Source organism: Macrobrachium nipponense, chromosome 21 (assembly GCF_015104395.2).
Source record: "Macrobrachium nipponense isolate FS-2020 chromosome 21, ASM1510439v2, whole genome shotgun sequence".
Classification (NCBI taxonomy): Eukaryota; Metazoa; Arthropoda; class Malacostraca; order Decapoda; family Palaemonidae; genus Macrobrachium; species Macrobrachium nipponense.
The window spans coordinates 10,222,752-10,249,342 of record NC_087212.1 but is presented as its reverse complement, the minus strand read 5'-3'; the positions used below and the strand labels follow the sequence as shown (position 1 = coordinate 10,249,342).

The following is a 26,591-nucleotide window of genomic DNA, read 5'->3' as shown; positions in this document are numbered from 1 at the left end:
GCGAATATATCATCCAAACAGACCAGGACTCACCCTTCTTGATCCGAGTCACTGATACCCACCGTCTTACAGCGTCCGCAGCAGTCAGTTGCGAGATGACAAAGATCTTTCCGGTATTCCTGGTTCATGAGGAAGTAGAGGAAGAAATCCCAGGTGTAACTGACCACCTCAACAGCGTTGAAAAGGTAGCGGGCGCTCTCGAGGTCGGAGCGAACGTAGCAGAATTCCCCCGGCCAGAGGTAGAGGACCCTGAGGGACGCCGAGGGGACGTTCGTCAGGAGGAAACTGGCCGTGAGCGCCAGCAGCAGGTAGATGGTTCGCCTTTCCCTGCGACTGTGGGTTGGGGATCGCGAGGTGGAGAACGCCTTCTTTCGCCTCCGCTGGATCGTGGCTATCAGTATCCTCGTGTTCAAAATCACTATGACGAAGCTGGGCACGACGTGGTGTATCCCCTCCAAGAGCATGGACCACACCTTCCAGGCCATGTGGCTGGGAAGGGCCTCCTCTTGAATGTACCACTGGTTATTCACCTGGTGGTAAATGTATACCTTGTAGAAAAGTAACGGCAGGTAGAGGACGGAAGCAATGACGTACGAAAAGAGGACAGCGCATTTCATCCTCCTCCGACTAAAGGCAGGCGAATAATGGTGAGGCGAACATATGGCCTGATACCTGTCGGCCGAGAGGCCCAGAATGATGAAAGAGGTGCAACAGGTGAAGAGGTTATAGACTGGCTCCGCCGACACCGTCGCGTGGTAGACCCAAACCGGCGCGTCTCTCCTCTGGTGTTGAACGGCCAGTGCAAATATACCAGTGAAGGATAGGCCGAGCTGGGCGACGGCGAGAGACAGGAGGTATCCTGTCGTTGGAGGCGAAGGATGTCTCCTTCTGAGGTGTAGCCGCAGGAGGACCGTCACGTTGATGAGGCTGGCCAAGAAGCCAACGATGACGAGGGTGAAGTATAGCTGTCGCGTTGCTTCAACTGTTTTGCATGCGTCCTCCAGGGCTTGTCTGTTCTTGGTGTTGTTGGTGAGGTACAAACAGTGGCAGAGCAAGAGCATTGCGGTCACCTGCAAAAAAAAAAAAAAATTAGTAAATGTTTAAACTACAATTAAGTCATTGTCTTTGAGATTCAGCTCTCTCTCTCTCTCTCTCTCTCTTCTCTCTCTCTCTCTCTCAAAACCTGTGACGACTGCCCTTATATGCATGCCTCTGTAAATCATCAAGCATCGTCTTTAGGTCTTCTCTGAGCTTCGTACCCTGATACTGACGGTGGACGAATTTACAAAACGTTCGAAATCTTCACGTTTACATCATAAAATTTTGTGACCTAAGGTTTACGATTCCCTTTTACCGTAAACTGCGAAAATATTCAGTTTATTCATTTGTCACCACAGATGTCTGTAGTGCTGACGTCTTAACATGCGCAGCACGATTACTGGTGTGGTGATGAATAAATATCCGTAGGGGTAAGTGTCATCAGTGTACCTCATATGACATTACATAAGGTTCTTTGTATCGTCCCTTCAGCCCCTATCTGCAACTCCTTTCATTCTTATTACTGTACTTTCATCCATAATCTCTCTCATTCTTATTACTGTACTTATATTCATAATCTCTTCTCTTTCCATCTTTTACTTCCCACCCTCGCCTGACAATCGTTTGATAGCGCAACTGCTTTTAAGGTTTTCCTCCGCGCTACATCTCTCAAACCTTTTAGCTCTCAATTTCTCGCCCAGCGCTGTTATAACCACATAGGACCCAGTGATTGGCCCTTCGCCTAAATTTTATATTCCAATCCAATTCTGCCTCTTGACTTCACTTCGTAATTTTATTGTGTTTATTTTGGTGACGTTAAGAATCATGTGTTTACAAGTGGTTCGCCACAGCTGAGCAGATCTCGCATGACGTAACGGGAGTTAAATTAGGAGGGAAACAGTGAAGTTTACATAAGAGATCTTTGCTTATCGTGGTCTGTTGTTTTTATGACTTGCACGAGTTGCCAGGTGTGTCTTCCGATTTGAATTCCTCTGTTTAGTAGCAATTTCATCTGTGTTTTTCAGATTTTTATTTTTTTGTTTTTATTATTTTTTTGTTTTGTTTTTACGCATGTGGAAGAGAGTAAGATTATATATATATATATATATATATATATATATATATATATATATATATATATATATATTATATAAGGTTTTACCATCTTAAGGATAAACATGACTATACTCTGTTTTTTTTTCATCTGTCCATCCGCCTGAGGTGTTTGCGCATGGTAACACTGCGTTCCGGCTTTAATAGTTACGCCATGTCTAAGTTTTAGGTAAATAAAAAGATATCTGGGTGTACATTTGCAACTGAAAAGTGTTTAAATAATTTACTGTATGCGAATTACACCGTAATATTCGAAATAATATATTATTTAAAGCCCGGGACGCAGTGTTACCATGCGCAAACACCACAGGCAGATGGACAGATGAAAAAAAAAAAAAAAAAGAGTATAAGTATGTTGCAGTACCCAATAATAAAAGAAAAACAGGGGAAGACCGAGCGTTGTCGCCTATCAGATATACACTTCCTCCGGGTATACAGTAGGCTACACCACTTTACGAAAGCCCTCTAAGACACTTATACCTTTCATTATATCCTTCTGGCTGTTGCAACAATGTGCATTTATCGCGATTTTGAGTTTCAAGCGGTGAAAATGCCTCACAGGTCAAAGTGGTTTGGATGGATTCTTTCCAGCGATATTCTTCGTACTGTCCCTAACTTGCAATATCCTGTTTTCTCTCAACCTAACTGAATGACTTGACACTGATCTATCTATCTCGCGGCCCCTAGCTACATCCCCTTTTCTTTCCTTTTACTGCACCTCCTTTCATATTCTCTCTCTTCCATCAGACTTTCCACCCTCTCCTAACTATTGATTCATAGTTCTTGAACTAAAGATGTCTTTTGAGAATTCTACGGTCAAGCGGTTATGATTTAGTATATTTTAAGTAAATATTGAAGTAAACCTTCCTACACACACACACACACCACAGTGTGTCCCAAGCGCCTCAGCGGCGTGGTTGGTATGGCATTAGCGTCCCACCTCGGTGGTCGCCGGCCGGTTCGATTCTTGGCCATTCCATTGAGGGGAGTGAGAGTTGTGTATTTCTGGTGATAGAAGTTCACTTTCGACGTTGTATGGAAGTCACGTAAAGCCGTTGGTCCCGTTGCTGAATAACCACTGGTTCCAACTTCCATGCAACGTAAAAGCACCATACAAACAAACAAACAAACACATAGTGTCCCTATAAGAATTAAGAACGATCTTCATTTGGAATTCTTAATAAAACGCGCAAGGCCTTAAACTAGTCTGAATAACATATTTATTATTATTATTATTATTATTATTATTATTATTATTATTATTATTATTATTATTATTATTATTTTATTTTTTTTTTTTGCTCTATCACAGTCCTCAATTTGACTGGGTGGTATTTATAGTGTGGGGTTCCCGGGTTTGCATCCTGCCTCCTTAGGAGTCCATCACTTTTCTTACTATGTGTGCCCGTTTCTAGGATCACACTTTCTTCTGCATGAGTCCATGGAGCTACTTCAGCCTCTAGTTTTTCTAGATTCCTTTTCAGGATCTTGGGATCGTGCCTATGCTCCTATGATTATGGGTACGATTTCCACTGGCATATCCCATATCCTCTTATTTTCTATTTTCAGATCTTGATACTTATCCATTTTTTCCCTTCTCTCTTTCTCTTCAACTGGGTGGGTCCCATGGTATTGCGACATCAATGAGTGATACTTTCTTCTTGACTTTGTCAGTCAAACGTCACGTCTGGTCTGTTTGCACGTCTCACCCTATCCGTTCTGATACCATAGTCCCAGAGGATCTTTGCCTGATCGTTTTCTATCACTCCCTCAGGTTGGTGCTCGTACCACTTATTACTGCAAGGTAGCTGATGTTTCTTGCACAGGCTCCAGTGGAGGGCTTTTGCCACTGAATCATGCCTCTTTTTGTACTGGTTCTGTGCAAGTGCCGGGCATTCGCTTGCTATGTGGTTTATGGTTTCATTTTTCGTATTGCACTTCCTACATATGGGAGAGATGTTATTTCCGTCTATCGTACTTTGAACATATCTGGTTCTTAGGGCCTGATCTTGTGCCGCTGTTATCATTCCTTCAGTTTCCTTCTTTAGCTCTCCCCTCTGTAGCCATTGCCAATTGTCATCGCTGGCTAGTTCTTTAGTCTGTTCTCATGTATTGTCCGTGCATTGGTTTGTTGTGCCAGTCCTCTGTTCTTTCTGTCTTTTCTCCTGTCTCTGTATATTTCTGGGTCTTCGTCTACTTTTATTAGTCCTTCTTCCCATGCACTCTTTAGCCACTCGTCTTCACTGGTTTTCAGATATTGCCCCAGTGCTCTGTTTTCGGTGTTGACGCAGTCCTCTATACTTAGTAGTCCTCTCCCTCCTTCCTTTCGTGTTATGTATAGTCTGTCCGTATTTGCTCTTGGGTGTAGGTGCTTTGTGTATTGTCATTTGTTTCCTGGTTTTCTGATCTATGCTGCGGAGTTCTGCCTTCGTCCATTCCACTATTCCTGCACTGTATCTGATTACTGGCACTGCCCATGTGTTTATGGCTTTTATCATATTTCCGGCGTTGAGTTTTGACTTGAGTATCGCCTTGAGTCTCTGCATATATTCTTTCCTGATCGTGTCCTTCATCTCTTGGTGTTTTATATCTCCTCCTTCCATTATTCCCAGGTATTTGTATCCTGTCTCATCTATGTGTTTGATGTTGCTCCCATCTGGTAGCTTATTATTATTATTATTATTATTATTATTATTATTATTCAGATGACGAAACCCTGTGGTGATAATAGGTCAAACATTCAGGCTCAGATGAAATAGTAAAATTATCAGAGGCCATAGATAACTAACTTACTATGAATCATTTCTTTAATAAAAGAGGGAAAATTATTTTCATGTGGCAGATGAATCATGAAGACTATTTTTTCTTCTTTTCTATTTTTTATTATTATTATTATTATATTATTTTTAGCCATATGACCTCTTCACTGAATTGTGGCATCTGACATATTTTCCACGGCTGGGTTTCAGAGACAATATGATTGTGGTGTTTACGTAGCCTCAAGGTTAGGTTTATTTTTATAAGGAGTGTTCGGGTTCTGTTTGAGTGTTAAGGCTTCTCTCTCTCTCTCTCTCTCTCTCTCTCTCTCTCTCTCTCTCTCTCTCTCTCTCTCTCTCTCTCTCAGTGGTTTAAGTTTTACTGATTCTCCTGCGAAGAAGCTTAACGTGAAAATGTACAAAGCCAAATGATTATTCTTATAGGTATTATCCGATGGGTTTTAAGACTAAACTCTCTCTCTCTCTCTCTCTCTCTCTCTCCTCTCGTCTCTCTCTCTCTCTCTCTCTTTATTCGTACAGCTATTATCCGATGGGTTTGAAGATAACTCTCTCCCCTCTCTCTCAATCATTATTCCTATAGCTATTATCTGATAAGTTTTAAGACTTAACATCCTCTCTCTCTCTCTCTCACTCTCTCTCTCTCTCTCTCTCTCTCTCTCTCTCTCTCTCTCGTTTTCCACATGCACCTTGCTGGTACTTACCAGTTATTTGCAAGTTCCCAATTATTTTCTTTTTAGCGTGACACCCATTACTCTGTGAGTGATTTTTCATTCCATTCCCATAGTCTGAGACTCGTTGCATTAGTGTGTCATCTGCTTTGTCTTAATTTTTCTTAGCATTATGTTATATTTTGTATAACTTGACAGTGGTTATACTCCTTCACATTAATTTGCTGTATCCTAAAATTTTTTTTTTATTATATCCAGTCGGTTTTATTCATGTAAATATTCAGAAATGTCAAATGAAATGAAACCGAAACGAATTGGTATTTCGTTTTCCTTTATACGAATTTTCAATTAGTTTTTATGTTTCAGAGTTAGATTTTTTTTCCAATTTTTCGAAATCGTTTCTATTATAACCAGTCTTTTTCCTTTTGCTAAATTTTCACAAGTAACAAATGCATAGAAATGGAATCAAACGAATTAATGTTTAGCATGCCTTTGCAATAGATATCTGCCTCAATATGAATTTTTAGTTCGGTTTATTTTTCTGGTGTATTCTAATATTCCAATATTTTCCGAATTTATGTTTGTTTTATATCAAGTCTTTTTCCTGTAGCTAAATCTTGATAAGTGACAGACACTCAGAAATGGAACTGAGGCGAATTGATCATTTGTATTCCATCACAATAGATAGATGTAGTAGACCTTTTCAAGAATTTCCACCTCGTCTTTATTTTTCTGGTATAGCTTTCTTATTTCCTATTTTTCGAAACTGTTTGTGTTAAATCTAATCTTTATCATTTATCCAAACCTTTGCAAATGACAAACACCTGAAAATGGTATTGAAACGAATTAATATTGATGTATTCCATTACAATGTGTAGTACTTTTATTTCCTGTTTTTCGAAATTCTTCTTGCTTGATATCCAATCTTTTTCCTTTATTGAAACCTTTATAATTGGCAAACACCTGGGAATGGAACGGAAACGAATGAATGAGGCACTATTCCAGGTGGGAGGCGTTTTGCTCTGTTGCGATACGGGTGCCCCAAAAGTGGGCAACCCTTCCTCGAGTGCCCGAACCGTGACCCCTCCTTTCCTTACCACCCCTAGATCGAAACTGAGGCTCGTCTACAGAATCATTAGCTAAAGAGGGGAAGTGGGTTGAGGCGGAAGAGGTGGAGCAGGAGGAGGAAGAAAACCGGGTAAGGAGGAAAGATGTGCGTCTTATCAGGTGCGTTGCTCAACTGTTTCACGGATTAGGACGTCTATTGTTTTGAGGGGAAAATGTTTATGTCCGGTTATTTGCGCAGCTGTTTCGCAGTCTGTAAGTAGCTATAACAGCTATGCCACAGCTTTTAGATATAAAGACGAAACTGGTCAGGATTTATATCTAATGTTTCATTTTTCCTGCGGTAGAGCTGCATATATTCACGCGTTATTGTATTTTGAAATATATCTCAAGGCTGTAACCATAATCTAATCATTGTTTTACGAATTAGTTGTTATCAGGGGGATTATTCGCCTATATGTTACGTCTCTAAGAATCAGTACGTTACTATCTTGTGCCGGGTAGCAAATTCCCGAGATGTGTACCATAGTATTGCACAAGCGTCCCCCCCCCTCCCCCCCCCGTCCCCTTTTGTTTGCTTTTGTCATAGCGCCAGCTAGGTTAGGTTAGGTCAGGTTAGTTCTAAGAGACGGGAGATATAATTTGGGTGTGGGAGACATAATGAGAATAATTTCAAGAAGATTCTATGGTTAGTTTTTAAGTTATGGCGTCTAGCTCTTTCTGGGAAGGTCCGGTACTCAGTTGCAGTTTGATAATATGCTTACGGGTACTGAATTGACGAACTCATGTCTTGCTAAGTGCGTTTATATATGTTATTCAAAAGTTATGCTTTTCATTATCGCGTCTTTATGTGCTTCATGGTTTTATTTATTACTTGAATTATTTAGTGATTTATTTGAAATTGAATTTTTTTGTTAGTTTAATTATTTGGTTTTATTCATTTTTACACGAGGGAATATTGTATGGTTGAGTTCTTTAATTATATAATTGTGTTAGCATAATTATTCGAATTATTTTATTTTTGCCTGGGGGAAAAATATGTGATTTACAACATGATTTATCTCTTACTTCTTTTATTTATTTTATTTTTACTCGAGGAAGTACTTAATTACTTAGTTACTAAATAATCTGATGATATATGGTAACTTCTTTTAACAATTGTTTCACAGTTACACCTGTTAGCACCTTTCAAACCTTTTCACTCTCAATTTCCCTTTCAGCGCCGAATGACCTCATAGGTCCCAGCGCTTGACCTTTGGCCTAAAATCCATATTCTGTGAAATCCCCTTTCCTTCTTGTCTGGAGTCGGCGTCACTGTCCATCGTCATTGTAACGCCAGATAATTGGGAAGTATATCCGAATTCGGTAGGACCGGATGTTGACGTCTGCCGTTCCGTGATGGCGGCGCGTGATCAACTTGACGTCGGTTCCAGCATCAGTTTTGTTGACTCGTTCGGGTGACCTTCAAGGCTCTAATGATGCATGTTGCCAATTACTGCTGGTAAATTCAAAGTCACGGCGTGGACATTTATCTCGGGTCACTTCCTGCCCCTTTCAGTTCCTTTTCGGTTGGTGATGTCAGGTTTTGGTCATGAATCTCACTCTCTCTCTCTCTCTCTCTCTCTCCACGTAGTATAAAAATGCTGTAATGGAAAAAATGCCAATTAAAAAATACATTTTTTTTTTAGCTGTTCGATGATAAATTGTGGTCGGGTGTTTTAGATTAAGCCGTCCTTATGCAAGCAAGGACCCCTGTCCAGTGAACCCTTTTAATGTGCGGTGAGTTGTTAAAGGATATCGGAAGTCTGATGTGGACCACTGGATTCAAGCTTACCAATTGAGACGAAAATAGAAATAGGCATTCTACTAGAAAACGACCTGCATAATCGCCACTGAGGATCCACAGCAATCGATACCAGATTCCTGATTTACACACACACACACACACACACACACACACACACAACACACAGAGCGACCTATGAGCACTCATTGTTTTTAATGGTGTTTGAATAGGATAGAGTCAGTTAACCGCTTAATTGGGAAAGGAAGGGAGATAATCTCTCTCTCTCTCTCTCTCTCTCTCTCTCTCTCTCTCTCTAGATATGAAGCTGAGCCGCAGGTTATAAATCCTGACCGGTTTCTATTTTCAGACATCTTCAAAATGACTGATATTTTAAGACATCTTCAAAATGGCTGATATTTTAAGACATCTTCAAAATGGCTGATATTGTAAGACATCTTCAAAATGGCTGATATTTTAAGACATCTTCAAAATGGCTGATATTGTAAGACATCTTCAAAATGGCAGTTACTTTAAGATATCTTCAAAATGGCTGATATTTTAAGACATCTTCAATAAGGCTGATATTTTAAGGCATCTTCAATAAAGCTGATATTTTAAGACATTCAAAATTGCGGATATTTTAACACGTCTTCAACATAGCGGATATTTTAAGACATCCTCAATAAGTCTGATATTTTAAAACATCTACAATAAGGCTGATATATTAAGACATCTTTAAAATGGCTGATATTTTCAGACATGTTCAAAATGGCGGATTTCTTAAGACATCTTCAAAATGGATGATATTTTAAAACATCTTCAAAATGGCTGACATTTTAAGACAGTCCACTTGAAGAAATTTCTCCTTTGACCGTACCTCCGTTTATATTCTCTTTCTTCCACCTTCCTTTCCACTCTCTCCCAACTAACTGATTCACATTGCAACTGGGAGATTTCTTCTATATAGTCATCTATTCCAAACCTTTTTTTACAGTCAGTTTCCGTTTCATCACCGAATGACCTCTTAGGTCCCAGCGCTTGGCCTTTGGCCTAAATGCTATGAAGCTGTTCTGTTGTGGAAGACGGTTTAGAATCAGCTGATCTCATCCCTCATCTGTTGCATGAATGAGAAGTAGCGAAATGGGACCTGTCATTAAAAAGTCATTAAATCGAGGGGTTTCTTTGGTCATTGAGTCACTAACGTTGGAGAGAGGGAGGTGGTGGGGTAGGACTGAGGGAGTGGTGGAGTAGGGGCTGGGGGGTGTTCGGGGTTGGGGGGCGGGAGGGGGCGAAGGAAGAGAATGCAGGGTAAGGCCGGGCTTCCAGGCAATAGGCCAATCAGGGGCCATTTTTCGCGGTCTTGTGGACAATTCATCACAGAGGAACTTGGGAGATGAGTTTGGCATTATTGAGCAGTCCGGAGCAGGAGGAGGCCCCGAATGCTGGCCACAGCCGCGGCATTCTTTGCCTCACTCTCATGGTTTAGCGCGCTCTCCTCCTCCTCCTCCTCCTCCTTCCTCCTCCTCCATTTCTTTATATCTTACCTATAATGCCTTTGTATCTTAACTATAATGCCTTTGGTTTGGGATTACCCTTTATCCTTTCTATCTCCTCCTCCTCCATTTATTTATATCTTACCTATAATGCCTTTGGATTACCTTTTATCCTCTCTATTTTTCTTTCATCCCCCCCTCCTCCCTTTCCCTCCTCCTCTCCCCTCCTCTCCTCCCTCCCCTTCTCTCCTCCTCCTCCCCTGTTTCTTATATTCTTACCTCTATAGTGGCCCTTGGAGGGCCCCTTGATCCTCCTCTCTATTTTTTCCTCTACATTATTTATATCCTACCTATAATGCCTTTGGATCTTAACTATAATGCCTTTGGATTACCCTTTACCTTTCTATTTTTCTCCTCCTCTCCATTCTATGAGATCTTACCTATAATGCCTTTGGATTACCTTTATACCTCTCTATTTTTTCTTTTCCTCCTCCCCCTCCTCCCCTTCCTCCTCCTCCTCCCCTGTTTCTTTATATCTTACCTATAGTGCCCTTGGATTGCCCTTTATCCTCTCTTTTTTCTTTTCCTCCTCCTCCTCCTCCCTGTTTCTTTATATCTTACCAATAATGTCTTTGGATCACCTTTGCTTGTCTCTCTATTGACCTCCTCCTTGTTTCCTGTTTCCATTTTTACCAGCACGTTAGAATCCCTGGTTCTCGTGCCTTCCTTACCTTCCTGTTATTTGAGATTTGACCTCATCCTTTATTTTACTCCACCCTTTCTTCTCATTTCCTCCTCTCCCTGTTCTTGTGAAATTCAGCGCCTGCGAATTATTTTGCTTCCCTTTATTTCAGTTCAGTGTTCATTGCTGGAAAGATTTCCTTCTCCGGTTTCTTATTTACTTTTTTTCCTCCACACACACATTTATCATGTTTGCACCAAAACAGCTCCGAAGTTTTTTTTTTTTTTTTTTTTTTTTTTTTTTTTTTTTTTTTTTTTTTTTTTTTTTTCCTCTCGCGAAATATGGACCCATTCGTATGAGAGAGGGGACGACGAACTTTAGCCTCGCATACGAACGTACGATGGTTGTTTGCTTTTATCATTGCCCTCACGACATATAGCTCCTGCTGTCTTGAGGCCATCTTGCGCTGACAGCAGGAAGGTGCAGAGATGGGGAAAGTGGACGTCATTTAGCATGATTTCAGGTGTATATATATATATGTCCTTTTGCATTTTGCGTGTCGTATCGATACGTGTACGTATCATGTGTTAGGAAAACGAGGGCTCGTCAATAAATACAGCCATAGATGAGTATGATCTTTCAGGAAACTTCTCTCTACCCTCAAAAAGAAATGAGTAAATACATAAATGAAGAATAAATAAGAACGCTTTTCGGTCTTTTAAAAACATATCAGCAAAACCTTTTCAGAGCTTCAGTGAAACGTATTTGTTATTAATTGAAGAAGTTACGAGCAGACGCTACTGACGAGAACAGCGTAGCCTCACTCCAGTTTATGTTTTGTTCCAGGATCCCTGATAAGCACAAAAAATCTCCGAGGTCTCTGAAAGTTATCTTACAGATTACGGGCTGCTGTACAAGCAAGAGCCCGTGCTGGTATAAGGCCAGCTTAATCTCAAACAACAACAACATCTGACAGGTCGTTTCCTCCAAGCGGCCCCATTCGTTAGCCCCTCTCTTCTAACGGAGGTTGGGACCTGTGTTTTTCTCTTACTCGGGGAGTAAGCCTACTAACTAGTACTTTGTTGTTCTTGTCGTTAATATTGTAGTTCTTGTTAGGGGGTTAGGAAAGGTCTCTGGAAAAGCCTAAAAATGTCTGGAATAGGTGTTTCGCTTTGAGTTAAAGATACAGAAATTTTAGGAGAGGATATTTATGATTTATTTGTTAGAGTGAAAATGTAGAAGATAAATAATGTGCATATTAAACGGTACCGAAAAATTGTTTCTAATATTGGATATTTATTTTAATTTTCGTTGGTGAGACAGGGCTCTTATTTGACTGTAGATGTTAGCACGTTTTAATTCACGTCAAGTTAGGAATATCATGTTTACCACTTACGTGTGAGACGAAGATCTTGCACACGTCCCGAATAAGCTGGAGGTCGGATCATGCCTTGGTTTCTTTTTTCCAGTTCTCGTGGTCGAGTTAAGGTTACATAAACATTTGCAATAGTGTTAGTAACATTGATGCTGTGAAACATCCACATAGGCAGACAAAAAAAAAAAAAAAAAAAAAAAAAAAATAATGAGTGACGGTTTGGTGTCAATTGTTGTACGTCATCGTAAGTCAATAACCAGTTTTTTCAACCTTCATTTTTATCTCCCGGTTCGCTACCGCTTTGCAAGAGCCATTTCAGAAATTTTTGTGTAATATTCGTCCAGAGAAGCAGGTTTCAGTATAAGACAAGGACGTAACTGTCAAGTTAGGATATGAGTCACGGAAGAAAGTACATACTAGGCTACAGCATGAATGACGTCATTGTTGCTCCAAAAAGTGGTGCCATAACTTTCCATTAGAGAAAAAATACTGTTCAGGGACACGTCCTAAGACGTAAAGCACAATCGTAAAGAAGGAATAAACGCCGCGGTAGGAAGGTATCGTTGTCAGTAAATCCCGGATTTTCCCCAGTTCTTATTTCGTCCGCGTACGAATTCAGTATCTTTTAATTCCGCTCCCTGCGTGTCAGATCAGTCTCGTTTTCTCTCTATTTTCTCTACGGATACACTTCTTTGGTCATTGCCATCACATCTATAAAGGGACTGTCTTTTAGCTGATAAGATTAGGATGTCACTCTTGTCATTCAAGTAAACCACGATAAGAAGGAAAAATTGTATATGAATGAGAACGCCTCCTCAGGTGATGGAAGACTTGCTTCGTAGAGAGAGAGAGAGAGAGAGAGAGAGAGAGAGAGAGAGAGAGAGAGAGGATATCTGAGGAATCATAATAGACGCAGAGTTAAACTGACATTGTGAAAACAGTAGCAAAAAAAGGGGGGGGGGGGTGGGGGAGAGACGTTGAGAAGCAACTTCAAAGCAAAAGGAGCTTCAGTTAATCCGATTTAATCCGTCTTTATCTAGATTGGTCGCTTATGTCTCAACGCAACGTTCTATTTAATAATAAAAAAAATATCATTCTGGGTGACAACACCCTCAGTGGCCAACGCAAAACGGTTTGACTTGTGGGCATGTTGTTTGGAGTTCAACAGTGCCAAGGACCTGGTTATGTGAGTAAGGGGCACGAGTTCAATTCAGATTCTCTTTCAACTTAAAACCAGTGTTGCGTCAGCAGCTCAGCGAGTCAGTGGACAGGAATCCTGCCCTAGAGCAAGTCACGCCAGTTGTAGTCGTCGTGGCATTCCCCGTGATTGGTTCAATTCTTTTCCGTTTATTGTGTGCGGGTAATACCCTCAGAATTCCAAAATGCTGTAGAGGCCAAGGTCTAGACCAAGGCTGTATCCCTCCCGTTAACCACCACTTGCTGGAATGTACTTGAATGGGTGTGGTGTTATAATGGTGCCTATGCTGAGTGGGTCTTAGAATGATTAATGATTAAACGGGTTCATAGTGGTAAGCCTATGTTTCCAAGTTCTAGAGCAGGGGCACCAACCTCTGAAGATAGAAGGGCCATTTATTTAGAGAATCGTTGAAATGTAAGACTGTCAGAGCTGCAATGGCAAAAGTGGCCCTAGAAACTATTTATATCTTATTAAGCAAATCAATAAAAGTGATGCCTATAATATGAGTTTAAAATTGAATAGAATTTAATCAGCGATCGTCTTAAGGGTGTTACGTAATTTCTTTTGTTTTAAACGGATGAAAATGTGTTTGGTCAGCGTTTAGAGCCGCACTATTTTCTTGGCAACCCCTGCTCTGGAGAATACAAAGTCTACCCATGTGTAGCTCGTGACGTCACGTCTGCTGCTAGGTAGACCTTGTGTTCTCCAGACCTTGAATAATGTAGACTTTGGTTGCCTCATTCAGAATTTCCTAACCTTTCGTCGAAATTGTCAAGAACTTCAGAAAACGAGTCCAAAGTGTCCTGGAAGTTTCGGATTCTGGTCAGTTTCTCTTTAATGTCCTTCTCCTGATGCCCCCGAAGATTTCATGCGTATGATATCCAAAATTATGCGCTTGATGATGCTTTTCGACGTTTCCTCTGGGGCTGGTATTCTCTACTGTCCGAGGTCTGTTTGAATTCAATACTTAGACTTTGATGGTAGGATAGGAAGGAATTTCTACTCACTGTGTTGACCATTTCTTGGATTTCCTTTGGGGGTCATATACAACCTTCTCTTGCAGATTGTTAATCGTGACACAACCTTTTTTTTTGTTCATTTAGAAATTTTGCCAGCATCTAGTGACCTCTTACTCTGTAGGCCAGTGATTCCCAACCTTTATACCTTCAAGGAACCCCCGAAACAATTCTTCATATCCTAGGGAACTTTTATCTACAGCACTCGTGTATATATATATATATATATATATATATATATATTATATATATATATATATATATATATATATATATATATACATATGTATAAATTACTTAATATAAATCATATAAAATCTACCACTGTTATTCGAGCTGTGTAAAGTCAAATCAGCGTTATTTGCAAGACGTATTTATTTCAAGACTTCTTGTGGAACCCCTGGTGATGGCATGAGGAACCCCAGTGTTCCATGGAACCCTGGTTGGGAATCGCTGTTGTAGGCATTACTTGAGGTTCTTAGCAGCTTCCCTTCGGCCCCTAACTGCAACCTCCCTCATTCCTTTTACTGTACATACATTCATATTCTCTCTCTTACACCTGACTTTCCACCCTCTCCTAACAATTGTTTCGGAGTGCAACTGCGAGGATATCCCCCTGTGACACCTTTCAAACCTTCTTACTGTCAATTTCACGCTCAGAGATGAATTTCCTCATAGGTCCCAGCGCTTGGCGTTTGGATCAATTATGTAGTCCAGTTCTAGGGACTTCTAAAGAGCCTTGGGAAGTGGCTGTGACTTTCAGTGACTTTCGAATAACTATATCCTTTATAAAAAGTTAGTGGGAAGAACTGTGATTTCTCCAGTGAAAAATTCTAGTGTTGGGTCAATTTTTTTCTACAAGAGAAAATCAGGTGTTGAACTATGGAAAGGCACTAAAATACCAAGATTTTTTACGTTTATTTTGTTCTTTTTCAGACAATTTACGGAGATATAAACAGCCAGTGTTTGGAAGTTGGTATTTACACTAACTTTATTTTTCTCTGTTGGAAAATATGCATTGTAATGTTTCCTGTCCACTTTGGCTGTGCTCATGGGAGCTATGATTTTACTTTGCGAATTTAATTTTAAAACTTACTAATGAAATCTTGGCATATTTGCATCTGGATAAATTGTTCTTCGAAAGCGTTTGAAGTTGGTAGAAGTTACCGAAATGTATTTTGATAAATATGTTGGGAAATTTGAACATTTCACTAAACCTTAGATTTAGATAATTTACCTCGCGTCAATTATAACTCGACCTTCATGTCCTCCAGGTGAAATATTTAAGAATGATGTCGAGTTAGATAATAACATCCACTTCAATATAATGCACAGTCATGGTCAGTGACCATTGCTGTTACATTGAGGTTTAAACGTGGAAGAACGTACTTGTTTTTTTAAATGTGCTCTGAAAATTGATACGACGTATCATTGAATTACACGATATGTTTTACAGTAATTGGGTATTAAGCTCTGATTTCATAATAGCGTTTGAATGTATTTTTTTTTAATTGCTATGGATTGTGGAAACTGTATACAGTATATACTGGAATTTACTGGGTAAGTGTTTGGGTTTACAAGGGACGAATATATATATCGCTGTCCAGTCGACCTCATTAGTCAGTTATATAACGAGTTAAAAGCCAACTCGGTCAAAAGTTCCCCGTTTTTAACCTTTTTGTATTTTGGAGAAATACAGTATCATATACATTATTTTGCCTTTTAACTCAATATCTCCGGTCACGGCATAGTGACGCACCATAGATTGTGAGTTATATATCCGAAAGTAAGTCGACTGTGAGGATCGCAAACAGGTGACAAACTGGAAGGGTAGTACTCAATTGGAGCCACCCCTTCTCCTTCACATCCCAGCCATCATTTTCGCCTCTTTATCGGAGATGAATTCCAGTTTCGGGGCCATTGGAAGTTTTACCGAGATTCAAAAAAACCTCCGAGAGACATCTGCCTATTGTAGCGACTAAAAACTCGGTATACTTTACTCTCTCTTATCAGCCTGTTTGGGTATAGATTACTTTAAACTCTGAGGAAGATATAATGCAGTCATTGTCATTCTGAACCGGCCCTGTTTAGAGTTTGTCTCATAGAACAAGCGATGCTGTTTTTGTTTCGTCTCCGTGGTTGGTTTGAATCCAAGGCAATCTTCAGCTCCTCCGGGATTAGGCCGGTCAATAGAGGGTCGAACCCGAAACTAATTACTATAAAGCTGGAATAAATGTTAAAGTGTTCTTTGATATGTACATATTTCCAGAAAAAAAAACCCACCGGCCATCTTCTTGAGCGTTTTACAAAATTTGATCCTGAAGTTAACATCTTTATACGTAAAAAGCTGCTCGAAATGCAAAGATTTTGATTGAATGGTAACTTCAACATTACTTATTTTTTAGATATAACTAAGTTCATTTTCAATTAAAGGACTTTTTTAGACCAATAGATTAAAAATTCCATTAGATTTTGCAATTTATGAGTCTATTTTTCTTGTAGGGGGCCCAAAAAATATAATATAATATAACCAATATGGTCTTTTTGCGTTACGTGATAGTATAGACTTAATCTTATATTACCCCTATATAATGATATTGAAACTGCAAAGGCCTCGGGTAAATCATATGTTAAACCAGGGAATGATAATGTTGAATTTTAAAATGTTTCTTAGGAGGACAGCAATTTACATCTTGAAGCTTTGGGTGTTATTCAGCATATATATATATATATATATATAATATATATATATATATATATACATATATATATATATATATATATATATATATATATATATATATATATATCTTAGCCCCCCTTTTCATTAAACTACACAAATTAGAAACCCTTACCTGTCGTCAATGGTGCACTCTGTCTGCAACCATGTCGTTAGGCTATTAAGATCTCGTAAGTATAAAAATAGACTATTTATTACCCAAAGCAGTTGCATATAAAATAGAACAAAATGATTAACAAGTCACAATGACAGAAAACCCAAATCTGCCCATAAAGAAACCAGTAAGTTAACATTCTACCCTCCTGACTAAGAATTCACTCCTAGACCCAAAATATCAATAAGTTCATTATATTAGTCAGGTTAGAGAATCCCATCTCTAAATTAGCCATGGAATAGGACCCATCTGTAATAAAGATAATAATGGATAAAAGATACACTCCACACATCACTCTTTTCAAAGTATCTACGTAAAAGAAGTATTTCATACCTCTCTCTTTTCAAATGTAACGGTTTTCTAAGTCTTACAAAATATATCATACCTTTACGATGGAGCTTTCTTTCCCGACACTCGGCGTGTACCACCTGACCTCTTTGTGCTCACTGAAAAGAATTTGACTTTCGCAACTGCATTGGACTATTAGGCCTGTAACATCCATACAAACGAATGTACACGCTTGACGACAGGGCGAACAGTCTCTCGGTTAAACTGCTTGCGTACTCAAATTCCTTCGCTCAAGTAAGCTGCTCTTACAGCTCAGCTTGTCTCCAAGCAAGACATGATATGTGATTCATTATCATTACACACTTGTAAGATATATATATCTCGATATAATAATTATCCTATATCTATATAATGTATATATATATGCACTATATAATATTATAATATATATAGATATATCATATAATGTATATATATATGCACATATATATATATATATATATATATATATATATATATATATATATATATATATATATATATCCCAGAATTGCGAGATGGAGTTGTTTGCCTAAAATATGACTGACCAATATAAATTCAGTAAACCAACTTTTGTTTAGAGCATCATACAGATTTTTTTTTCGGCATTTTCCATACAAATGTTATATATACCTTTTTTTCCAGGTATGATGTCGTGCATAATTTGTAAGAAGTCATTTGTTCCTATTGTTCAAGTAAAAGAAAAAGGACTACTTAGTCTTAATGAATATAGCCGACAGAGAAATGAAGAGACAATCTACCAGCAACTGCTCACCAGTAAAAATGAAGGGCTTGATGTTTTGGTTCACGAACACTGTAGGAAATGGTTCAACAATAAACGTAGAATTTCAACAGAATCAGAAAAGGCTCAAAGAAGAAAGACAAGATCAATAAGTTTGTCTGACTGGAAAATTAATTGTTTTTTTATGTAACTCAACCTTCAAGGTAGATAAAAAGAATCCATCGAGACGGGATTGGCATCTTGTTTCGACAATTTAGACTTGAAATTTAGACTTGAAACTGACGAGCATGATGAATGGGCTTTAGAAGTGCGGGCCAGAGCACTTGATTGCATTGATTTTATTGCTGCAGAAGCTCGATATCATAGAAATTCTATTTGAAACGATTCAAAATCTCTTACCTGATAAGCAAAAATGTTTAAGAGGTCGGCGAAGTAATGAAGGAATGAAGAACAACTTTAACAAAGCTTGTGAATGGTTAGAAGCTGAAACTTCCATCCACTCAATACCAGAGTTCAGAGAAAAGATTATAGACTTTTCAGATAATCTTGAAGCATATGATTCTAGGTATCTAAAAAGACTATTAAAAGGCCATTATGGAGGCCACATATCCTTTTCTGAACAACCTGGAAGAGAAACACTAATATATTTCCTTGATATGGCCAGCTTCATTATAAATAAGAAATTCCGAGAGAGAGACGATGACACACAAGAGAGAAGCAGAATGATCATTGAAGCTGCTGCAAACTTAATCAGAGCAGAAATTCGGGAAAAGCAGTATGACTCATCATCATATCCAACTACAGAAGAAATAACTAGTCCATGGATTCCTGATAGCCTTAGAACTTTTATGGCTAGCTTTACCAAGTCCACACTTAAGCAAGAATGTATAGGACAATGTATTGTCAAGTTAGCTTCTCGTATGATAATAGCACCTATCTTATTTGCCCTGGGTGTTGAGGTAGATCACATTTATGGATCAAAGTGGCTCAATGATGAATTGTTCAAGGTAGGATTTTCTGTTTCCTATTGTGAAGTCACTCGTTTCAAGCAAGCTTCTCTTACCTCACAATCGTTGAATGACATCATCAAGCAAACATCAACAGAAAAAGGCTTCACACAATTCATCGCAGACAACGTTGACCACCATATTGCTACTTTAGATGGCCGAGGACGCTTTCATGGCGTGGGCATCATTTCTTCAACAGTCGGGAGTAGTCAGTGTAACCAAAGAGATACGAATTAAAAGGCCTGATAAGTTACTGAGGGTAAAGGAATTAATACTCAAGGCAATGGATGTCCATATTACTGCCTATGATTTCCCACAGAGCAGAAAATTTGGCAGTATTTTATTCAAACCTTCGATAGAACTTTTATACCCTTATGTTTTACCTGAAACACTGAATGCAGAAATTTTGTGGCATGCTGCAAGTTTAAATTCAACAAAAGATAACCAATGACCTAACTGGTCTGGTTATATGCAAAACCTGATTCAAGAAGGGAATCAAGAAAAGGCAACAATAACATTACTGCCCATTATTAACTTGAATCCGACAAACTACACATGCATCTACTCTACTCTGCTTTTTGTGAATGATCAGTGTAAAACATTCAGTGTTACAACACCATCTATAACATTTGATCAGCCATTGTGGCTTAAGGCAACTGAAATTGTAATAGAGAAGTCTTTGAATATTGTGATACATTTTGGAGGTTTCCACACATTGATGTCTTTTGTTGGCAACCATGGCTCCTCGATGGATAGCTCTGGCATTGAAACTGTGCTGCAAAATAAGTGTTCCAAAGTAATGAAGTACTAAAAGATATATCTCCCGTTTATTAACCTTGAAATGGATAACTATTGACAATAATTTTATGTAATGCTTTTCCATAGTTTTGTTGGTGTAACAAAGGCATACCCACCTATTAATGAATTCCATTATCCTTTATAATGAGGAGTTTAACAGGTTACATTCACACTGTATCTCATAGGAATTCAGCTTAATGGGGCTGACTTTAGGAGCACATTGTGAAAAATGCTCAAGGACTTAGCTGGTGGGTTTTTTTCTGATAAAATATAAGTATTAAAGAATACTTTAAAACCCTTTCCAGCTTTATAGTATTTATTTTTGGGTTGGCCCCTTTTTAAGCCTGAATTGACCGGCCTAGATTGCTTATTCCTCTCCTCTGTAGCTACGCTTTGGAATTCTCCTCCGTGCTTCCGTTTTTCTATATTGATTTGATCTCGACGTCTTTTAAAGAAGATGGTCTGTAGGTTATCTTGATGGGGTTAGAGTTGAATCATTCATTTTCATTTTGTTCCCTTTATGCGTGTCTTCTACGGGCCTGGTCTAGATGCGGACAGTTAACTGCCTTTTCCAGAGGCCTTCGCGTGATTTCTACCAAACAACTGCTGACACAACAACAATGACAACAAAAACAGCTACAACGAAAACAATGGCATCTTGAAACGCCTGTCACACAAATACACAAGCTCGATTATCAATTTATCCAGGTTGAAATTCAAAAGTCTGTGCGCAACGTGATGACAGAGAGAGAGAGAGAGAGAGAGAGAGAGAGAGAGAGAGAGAGAGAGAGGATGACCTATCCTGGGATCCGTGCCGCCTCTAGTTGGTGTCTAGCATCCGTGGTGGTAAGTTCTGACCTCCTCCCGCCGTTCCAGTCGCTCGTTAAAGCCACCTCGCTGGAACTCTCCCCGACAAGTATAGACTACTATTTATTTACCTGTTTATTTATTTATTTGTTTATTTATTTGTCTGTTTGTTCGTTTATTTCTGAACTGATTAATTTGTATGAAGATTATTTCATTAGTTTTCTTATTCGCTACTACGACTACTTGAGATTTAGTGAATCTAAACTTACTAGCTAGGGTTTGTGTTTGTGTGTGTGGTTTGTTTCAGTGGATACTTATGTTTGTTTATATGTGTGCACCTGGATGTTAAATTAGTGTGTATGTGAGTGTAAATTTATACCATTTGTAAATACTGGTGTATATATATATATATATATATATATATATATATATATCTATATATATAATCAATATATATTATATATATATATAGATATATATATTTGCTGAGAACTGGAAGGCATAATACCTAATAGAAATACCTCTTTAAGGGGGTGGGGGTGGTAAATATGCATGGCTGGGAAATTCTGTGAATGTACTATGTATGTGTAAAATACGTGTATGTAAATATACATAATATATATACATATATATGAATGATTCATAATGTATGGGTATGTATGTACTCATGCGGATGTTTATACATGTGTAAATTCTAAACCTATACATGTTTTTTTTAGTCTTCAGTCTCTTTGATTCGTTCAGAGGGAAAAATTGTTTGAAATAAATGTATAAAGGTATATATTTTATTTTTGGTTGTAAAAAAACTTTGTTTGTACATGCTTATCAAAACGAGAGAGAGAGAGAGAGAGAGCAACCACCAGTGGCATGTACCTCACCCCCTCCCCTCCCCTCCCCTCCCCTCCCACCAGCTTACCCATGGGGGTCACCAAGCATGAATAATAAGTCGTTTCGCATCGAAATGGGGCTTTGCAATTCTCGCATCGGCCGTTGCCATGGCAACACGGTATTCCTCTCCCACTCTGGGAGGAGTGTAGAGGAGGGGGGCGGGGTCGGTTGGGTTAGAGGGATCCGTCCAGCTGTTATCATCCGATTACTTCCGGTTGTTGTCTCATCCTGGGTAATCCGCCCGTCATAGGCGCGGGGCAGTTTCGCGAATTCTGGGCTGTGGTATCAAAAATACGCCTCTCCATCTTTTGACGGAGATGAATAGGCGTATTCTCAATCATCGTTAGTAAGTTGGTTGGGTGATGCTGAATACGCCCAGATAACTGATCCGCTTTCCAGGATTTTCGTGTAAACTTTTTTTCTCTCTGGAGATGAACCCGCCCGTCGTTGCAGATAGACAGGTAGACAGACGTATACTTCTGCTAAATAGGTTTTTTTTTCTCGTAGTTTTTGTTTATGTATTTATGTATTATGAATGATTTTCTACAGAAGAAGAACAATTAGTTCCATGTTGCTCGTATTTTCGTCAGTTCCTTCACCAGTAAATGAATTTTTGGGGATTTTCCCTTATGAATGTTTGTATAATGATAATAATTTACCCACCTATTTCTATTTACTAACTAAATTTCCCCCCTAGTTTATTTAAACAACTGAGAACTGTGAAACATTTCGCTATCAAGAAAAGCAATGAATAACTCTTTAGCTAATTACGTTTGTTTGCTCGGAAATTAAATGTGCATTCCAATTAATTCCAATCCTTAATAATTAGTTTCGGGGTTGAACTGAAGAACTGCTATAAAAAGATCCGAGTAGCATTAGTTGCCGATAAGGGTGTGTGGGTGACCATGATTATGAACGTTGTGGGTTATTCATAAAGTATTCTGAGCTGTTCTTGCTTATGTACCTGACATACTGATAATGTGTGCGTGTATGTGCATACGCTATGTATAAATAAGTGTGCATGTCAATTATGTATATTCACAGAAACACATGCGCTACATATATATTATATATGACTTATATATCTTCTATATATATAATATATATATAATATATATAGTATATATATATATATATATATATAGATATACATATATATATATATATATATATATGGATATAATATTATATATATTAAAGGCAATTTCTGTCTGTCTGTTTGTCTGCCTGTTTGTTTGTTCGCAATGCACGCCCAGACTATGAAAGCTAGCTCTGCCAAATTTTTACCTTAGACTCCCCTTCTCCCCAGGAAGGTTTCAAGTTAAAACCCGAAATTCGAGGGCCGTTTATAAGGGGGTTATGACCCCTTGTTTTTCAAACCCCCTCATATTTTTACAACTTTCGAAGTTGGCATCTGTTTAGAATTATTTCTGTAGGTACAAACAGGCTTCCCAACAATGTGGGGGACATAAGGCACCCTCAGTAGGGGGCAACCCAGCTTCCCTGGGTGTGGGCCTGAGGGTTTCCCACTATATTAGGGGGCCGGGAGGCCCATGCCCTTTTCGATTTACCGACCAGGGCAGAAGGGGGTCGTAGCCTGCCTACCCCGACCTTCATAGCAGGGTGGCAGCAAGCCCCCTTCTTTTGGGAATTAGGGCCCAGAGTGTCAAAGATGGGCCTACTGCATTCAAGTTTGGCACCATTAGTTAACATAGATGACTACAAACGCAGTTAACATCAATATCTGAGGTTAACTATAGGCTTACTTTTATCAAGGGCCGTTTAAGGGTGGCCTCACAATGAAAATCTTTCCCAAGCAACCTGTCGTAACATGTATGCGCCTGCCGTCATCCGGCTGTGCTGTGCCAGGCTGACTGAGCCGGTCAGTGACGCAGTAGCATTGGCTGAGGAAAGATGTACGTTGTCCAGGTCATTTAGAAGTGCATGTGCGGTCAAATCAGTTCCGAAGGACAGCTGCTATGGTTGATTCACATCAAAGTATCCCTCAGGAGAGGTGGAACCCACATCCTGCCTATGTGAACTCTCTCGAGAGACTGAGAGTTTCCAGCCCTGTGATTGGCTTATCAACAGCCAATCAGGGGCGTCGTAAGGGACTGGCCTAGACATCTGATGCACTGCTGATGTGAATCTAATATAGTATGTATATATATTATACAAAAGACCTAAATCGAAAATACAATCACGAAGTCATCAAGGGCGTCGTAAGGGATGGCCAGACATCTGATGCATTGCTGATGTGAATCTAATATAGTATGTATATATATTATACAAAAGACCTAAATCGAAAATACAATCACGAAGTAAACAATAGAAGACGTAAGAACGAAAACCAAGTAAGAACAAAGCGCAAAGTGTAATCAATTTACTTAACAAGCAAACAAACATCCGGTGACTGGAATTCGATCCGGGACTGGAGAGGAAGCAGTTTCATTATGAAAGTCTCCCAATACATTCATTTTGCCTTCGAGGGCTTAACACTGAGTTATATGTACTTGATCGACTGTCGCGGGTCACAACCAGGGCGGGGGAAGGGTTTGGGCTTACTATCTCATCCCACATTATTTGCTGAGAGTGGACATATTAAGATCACCGTGAGTCCCTCTCAGCAACCCTAGAGTAAAATGTTTGTAGGTGTATGTATGTATGTATTATGTATGTATACATACACACACTCAAGGCAAGCTTCCGCATTCATTCAACGTTCCAGTCTCATTAAATGTCAAAATATTTTGTCATGTGAGCGAGAGTTTTTTTTGTTCTTAGGGAAATGCCGTCGTGATCAGTCACATCTAAACGGGACGTGTTATAAAATAAAATGGTAAATGAGTCGATCAACTAGAAACATCACGACGTATCTTATATTGCTCAGACTAATAAAGTTGTGATCGAGTGACCAAACTAGATTTTGGACTCCTTAAAATGATAAACGAATTGATAAATGAGAGAAGAAGATGAGAGGAAATATTGAGAGAAATAACATTACGTCTCCAACCAAAAGTTCTGACAGCGCTGACGACAAACCTGGCAATACTCTGAGAAAGAGAGAGAGAGAGAGAGAGAGAGAGAGAGAGAGAGAGAGAGAGAGAGAGAGAGAGAGATGAGAGTTTTGAAGAACCCTTACAGTCGAAGTTCGACAAAGGCCCGCCCGAATAATCAAAGTTGCCGGCGCTAAGTTTCTGCCTCTTTGATGTCGGGCTTTATAAAAGTTCCGCTGTGGGAGCACAGCTGATAATTAAAGTTCGCGACGAAGGCATTTCCCGTATTATTTCAAAGCTCGGGATAAAGCAGACGGCGCGGATGAATTCGATGCGAAGGATATGGCCCGTTTTTTAAGCTCCTGGTTTTAGTGTTTATTACGTATATTAGGAAGTGCGCGGTAAAGCATGTATAGCTGATTCTGGGACGCGGTAAAGTATAAATTGGCTATGTGTATGTGTTTGTGTGTAGGTGTGTAGGTGGACGTAATACGATGTAGGCAGTTAATTTCTTAAGCTATTTTACCCGTTAGAAGTTGATGAATCCATAATCTGCCCTTATAGATCTATTGAACTTCATTTATTTTTGGATCCCTACCCACTTCATTGGCACTTCGGGCACCATTCCTGCCCATCGCCACTCCTAGACGCCCAAGGTCTGTTTCAAGGTCGGTAATGATCACGGGAGTTTATACGGCCAACGTTTGTCATTCGGTGGGTGGTCACCCATTCAACGACTGAACAGAGCCAGGTTTCGTTGACCTCACTGGGAATCAAATACTTTCCTGAAGCAGTTCTGATGTCTCCTTCAAGAGCACCAGGAAGTGGTTATATAAAGCAGATCGTTATGCAAAACACACTAATCCTCTCTCTCTCTCTCTCTCTCTCTCTCTCTCTCTCTCTCTCTCTCTCGTTTTTGATCAAATTACGTGGAAGGAAGAGAGGGAGGAAAGAAGGAAGAAAGGAAGGAAGGAAGGAAGGGAGACAGGAAGGAAAAAGGAAAGAAGGGAGAAAGAAAGGAAGGAAAGGAGAAAGGAAGGAAGGAAGGAAAGAAGAAAGGAAGGGAGAAAGGAAGGAAGGGAGGACGAAAAAGCGCCGATGGTTTCGCACCCTGTGTTGGCAAGGAAGCAAATTGGATTTTCCCCCCAAACTTCTTCGTGGGGGGAAGGGTAGGGGGTGGGGGAAAAAATGACTTTCCTGGAGGGGCTTCTTCGTGTCTGTATGTATGTATGTATGTATGTGTGAGCAGATGGCGGGAGAGCGCACGTTCGAAGATTATAATTACATAAAATATATTAATACACGTTATGCTACAAATGTCCTTTCATATCTAATTCGCTCTACCTCGGAATTAATATATTTTCATATATGTTAAGCGAAGGGGGGTGTTTTAGTCGATAATAAATTCGTCGACTAAAAAATTCCCCTTCTGTTAACATCGATGGAAATATGCTAATTCCGAGGTAGAGCGAACTTGATATTAAAGGACATTTGTATAGCTTAATGCGTATATATGAATAACCGTGATGTGGTATGACTTACATTATATTAATGTGCACATACTGTTGAAAATGACATTAACGTGATAGGAGACTTAATGCTGAGAAGGTAAGATAGGACATAACGAGGCTGAAATTATGTTAAGACATGAGAGACTGATATAGACTCATACAAGTGACATGGTAAGGTAGGTATGGTCACGAGAGCCTGATTGAGAGGCTGGCTAGGGAATGTTGTTGAGTATGTCCGGGTAAAGGATGGGTACCAAAAGAATAGGCAAGATGAATAATTGTTCCTTAGTATATATAGGAGTCTAATAAGCGAGTCTAATAAGCACAGGGGCACACCTTTGCTTAGTATATATTTATGTATATATATATGTATAACTGAATCACGAAAGTTAGGAACGGGATAAATCCAT

The 26,591-nt window shown here is 39.3% G+C and overlaps 1 protein-coding gene across 4 annotated transcripts in view; it reads left to right on the top strand.

Moving 5' to 3' along the window:
* Positions 1-763: 763 nt before the first annotated feature.
* LOC135197774 (uncharacterized) overlaps positions 764-26,591 on the top strand; it is a 79,630-nt gene continuing 53,802 nt past the window's right edge. Inside the window, exon 1 of one of the 4 annotated variants that reach the window (XM_064224867.1) lies at positions 764-954. In XM_064224867.1, the coding sequence (XP_064080937.1) occupies positions 922-954 (33 nt within the window). In that variant the 5' untranslated portion in view covers positions 764-921. Of the gene's footprint in view, positions 955-20,801; positions 20,896-26,591 lie in introns of those variants that run through there. The other 3 variants (XM_064224870.1, XM_064224869.1, XM_064224873.1) reach the window with 3 other exon arrangements.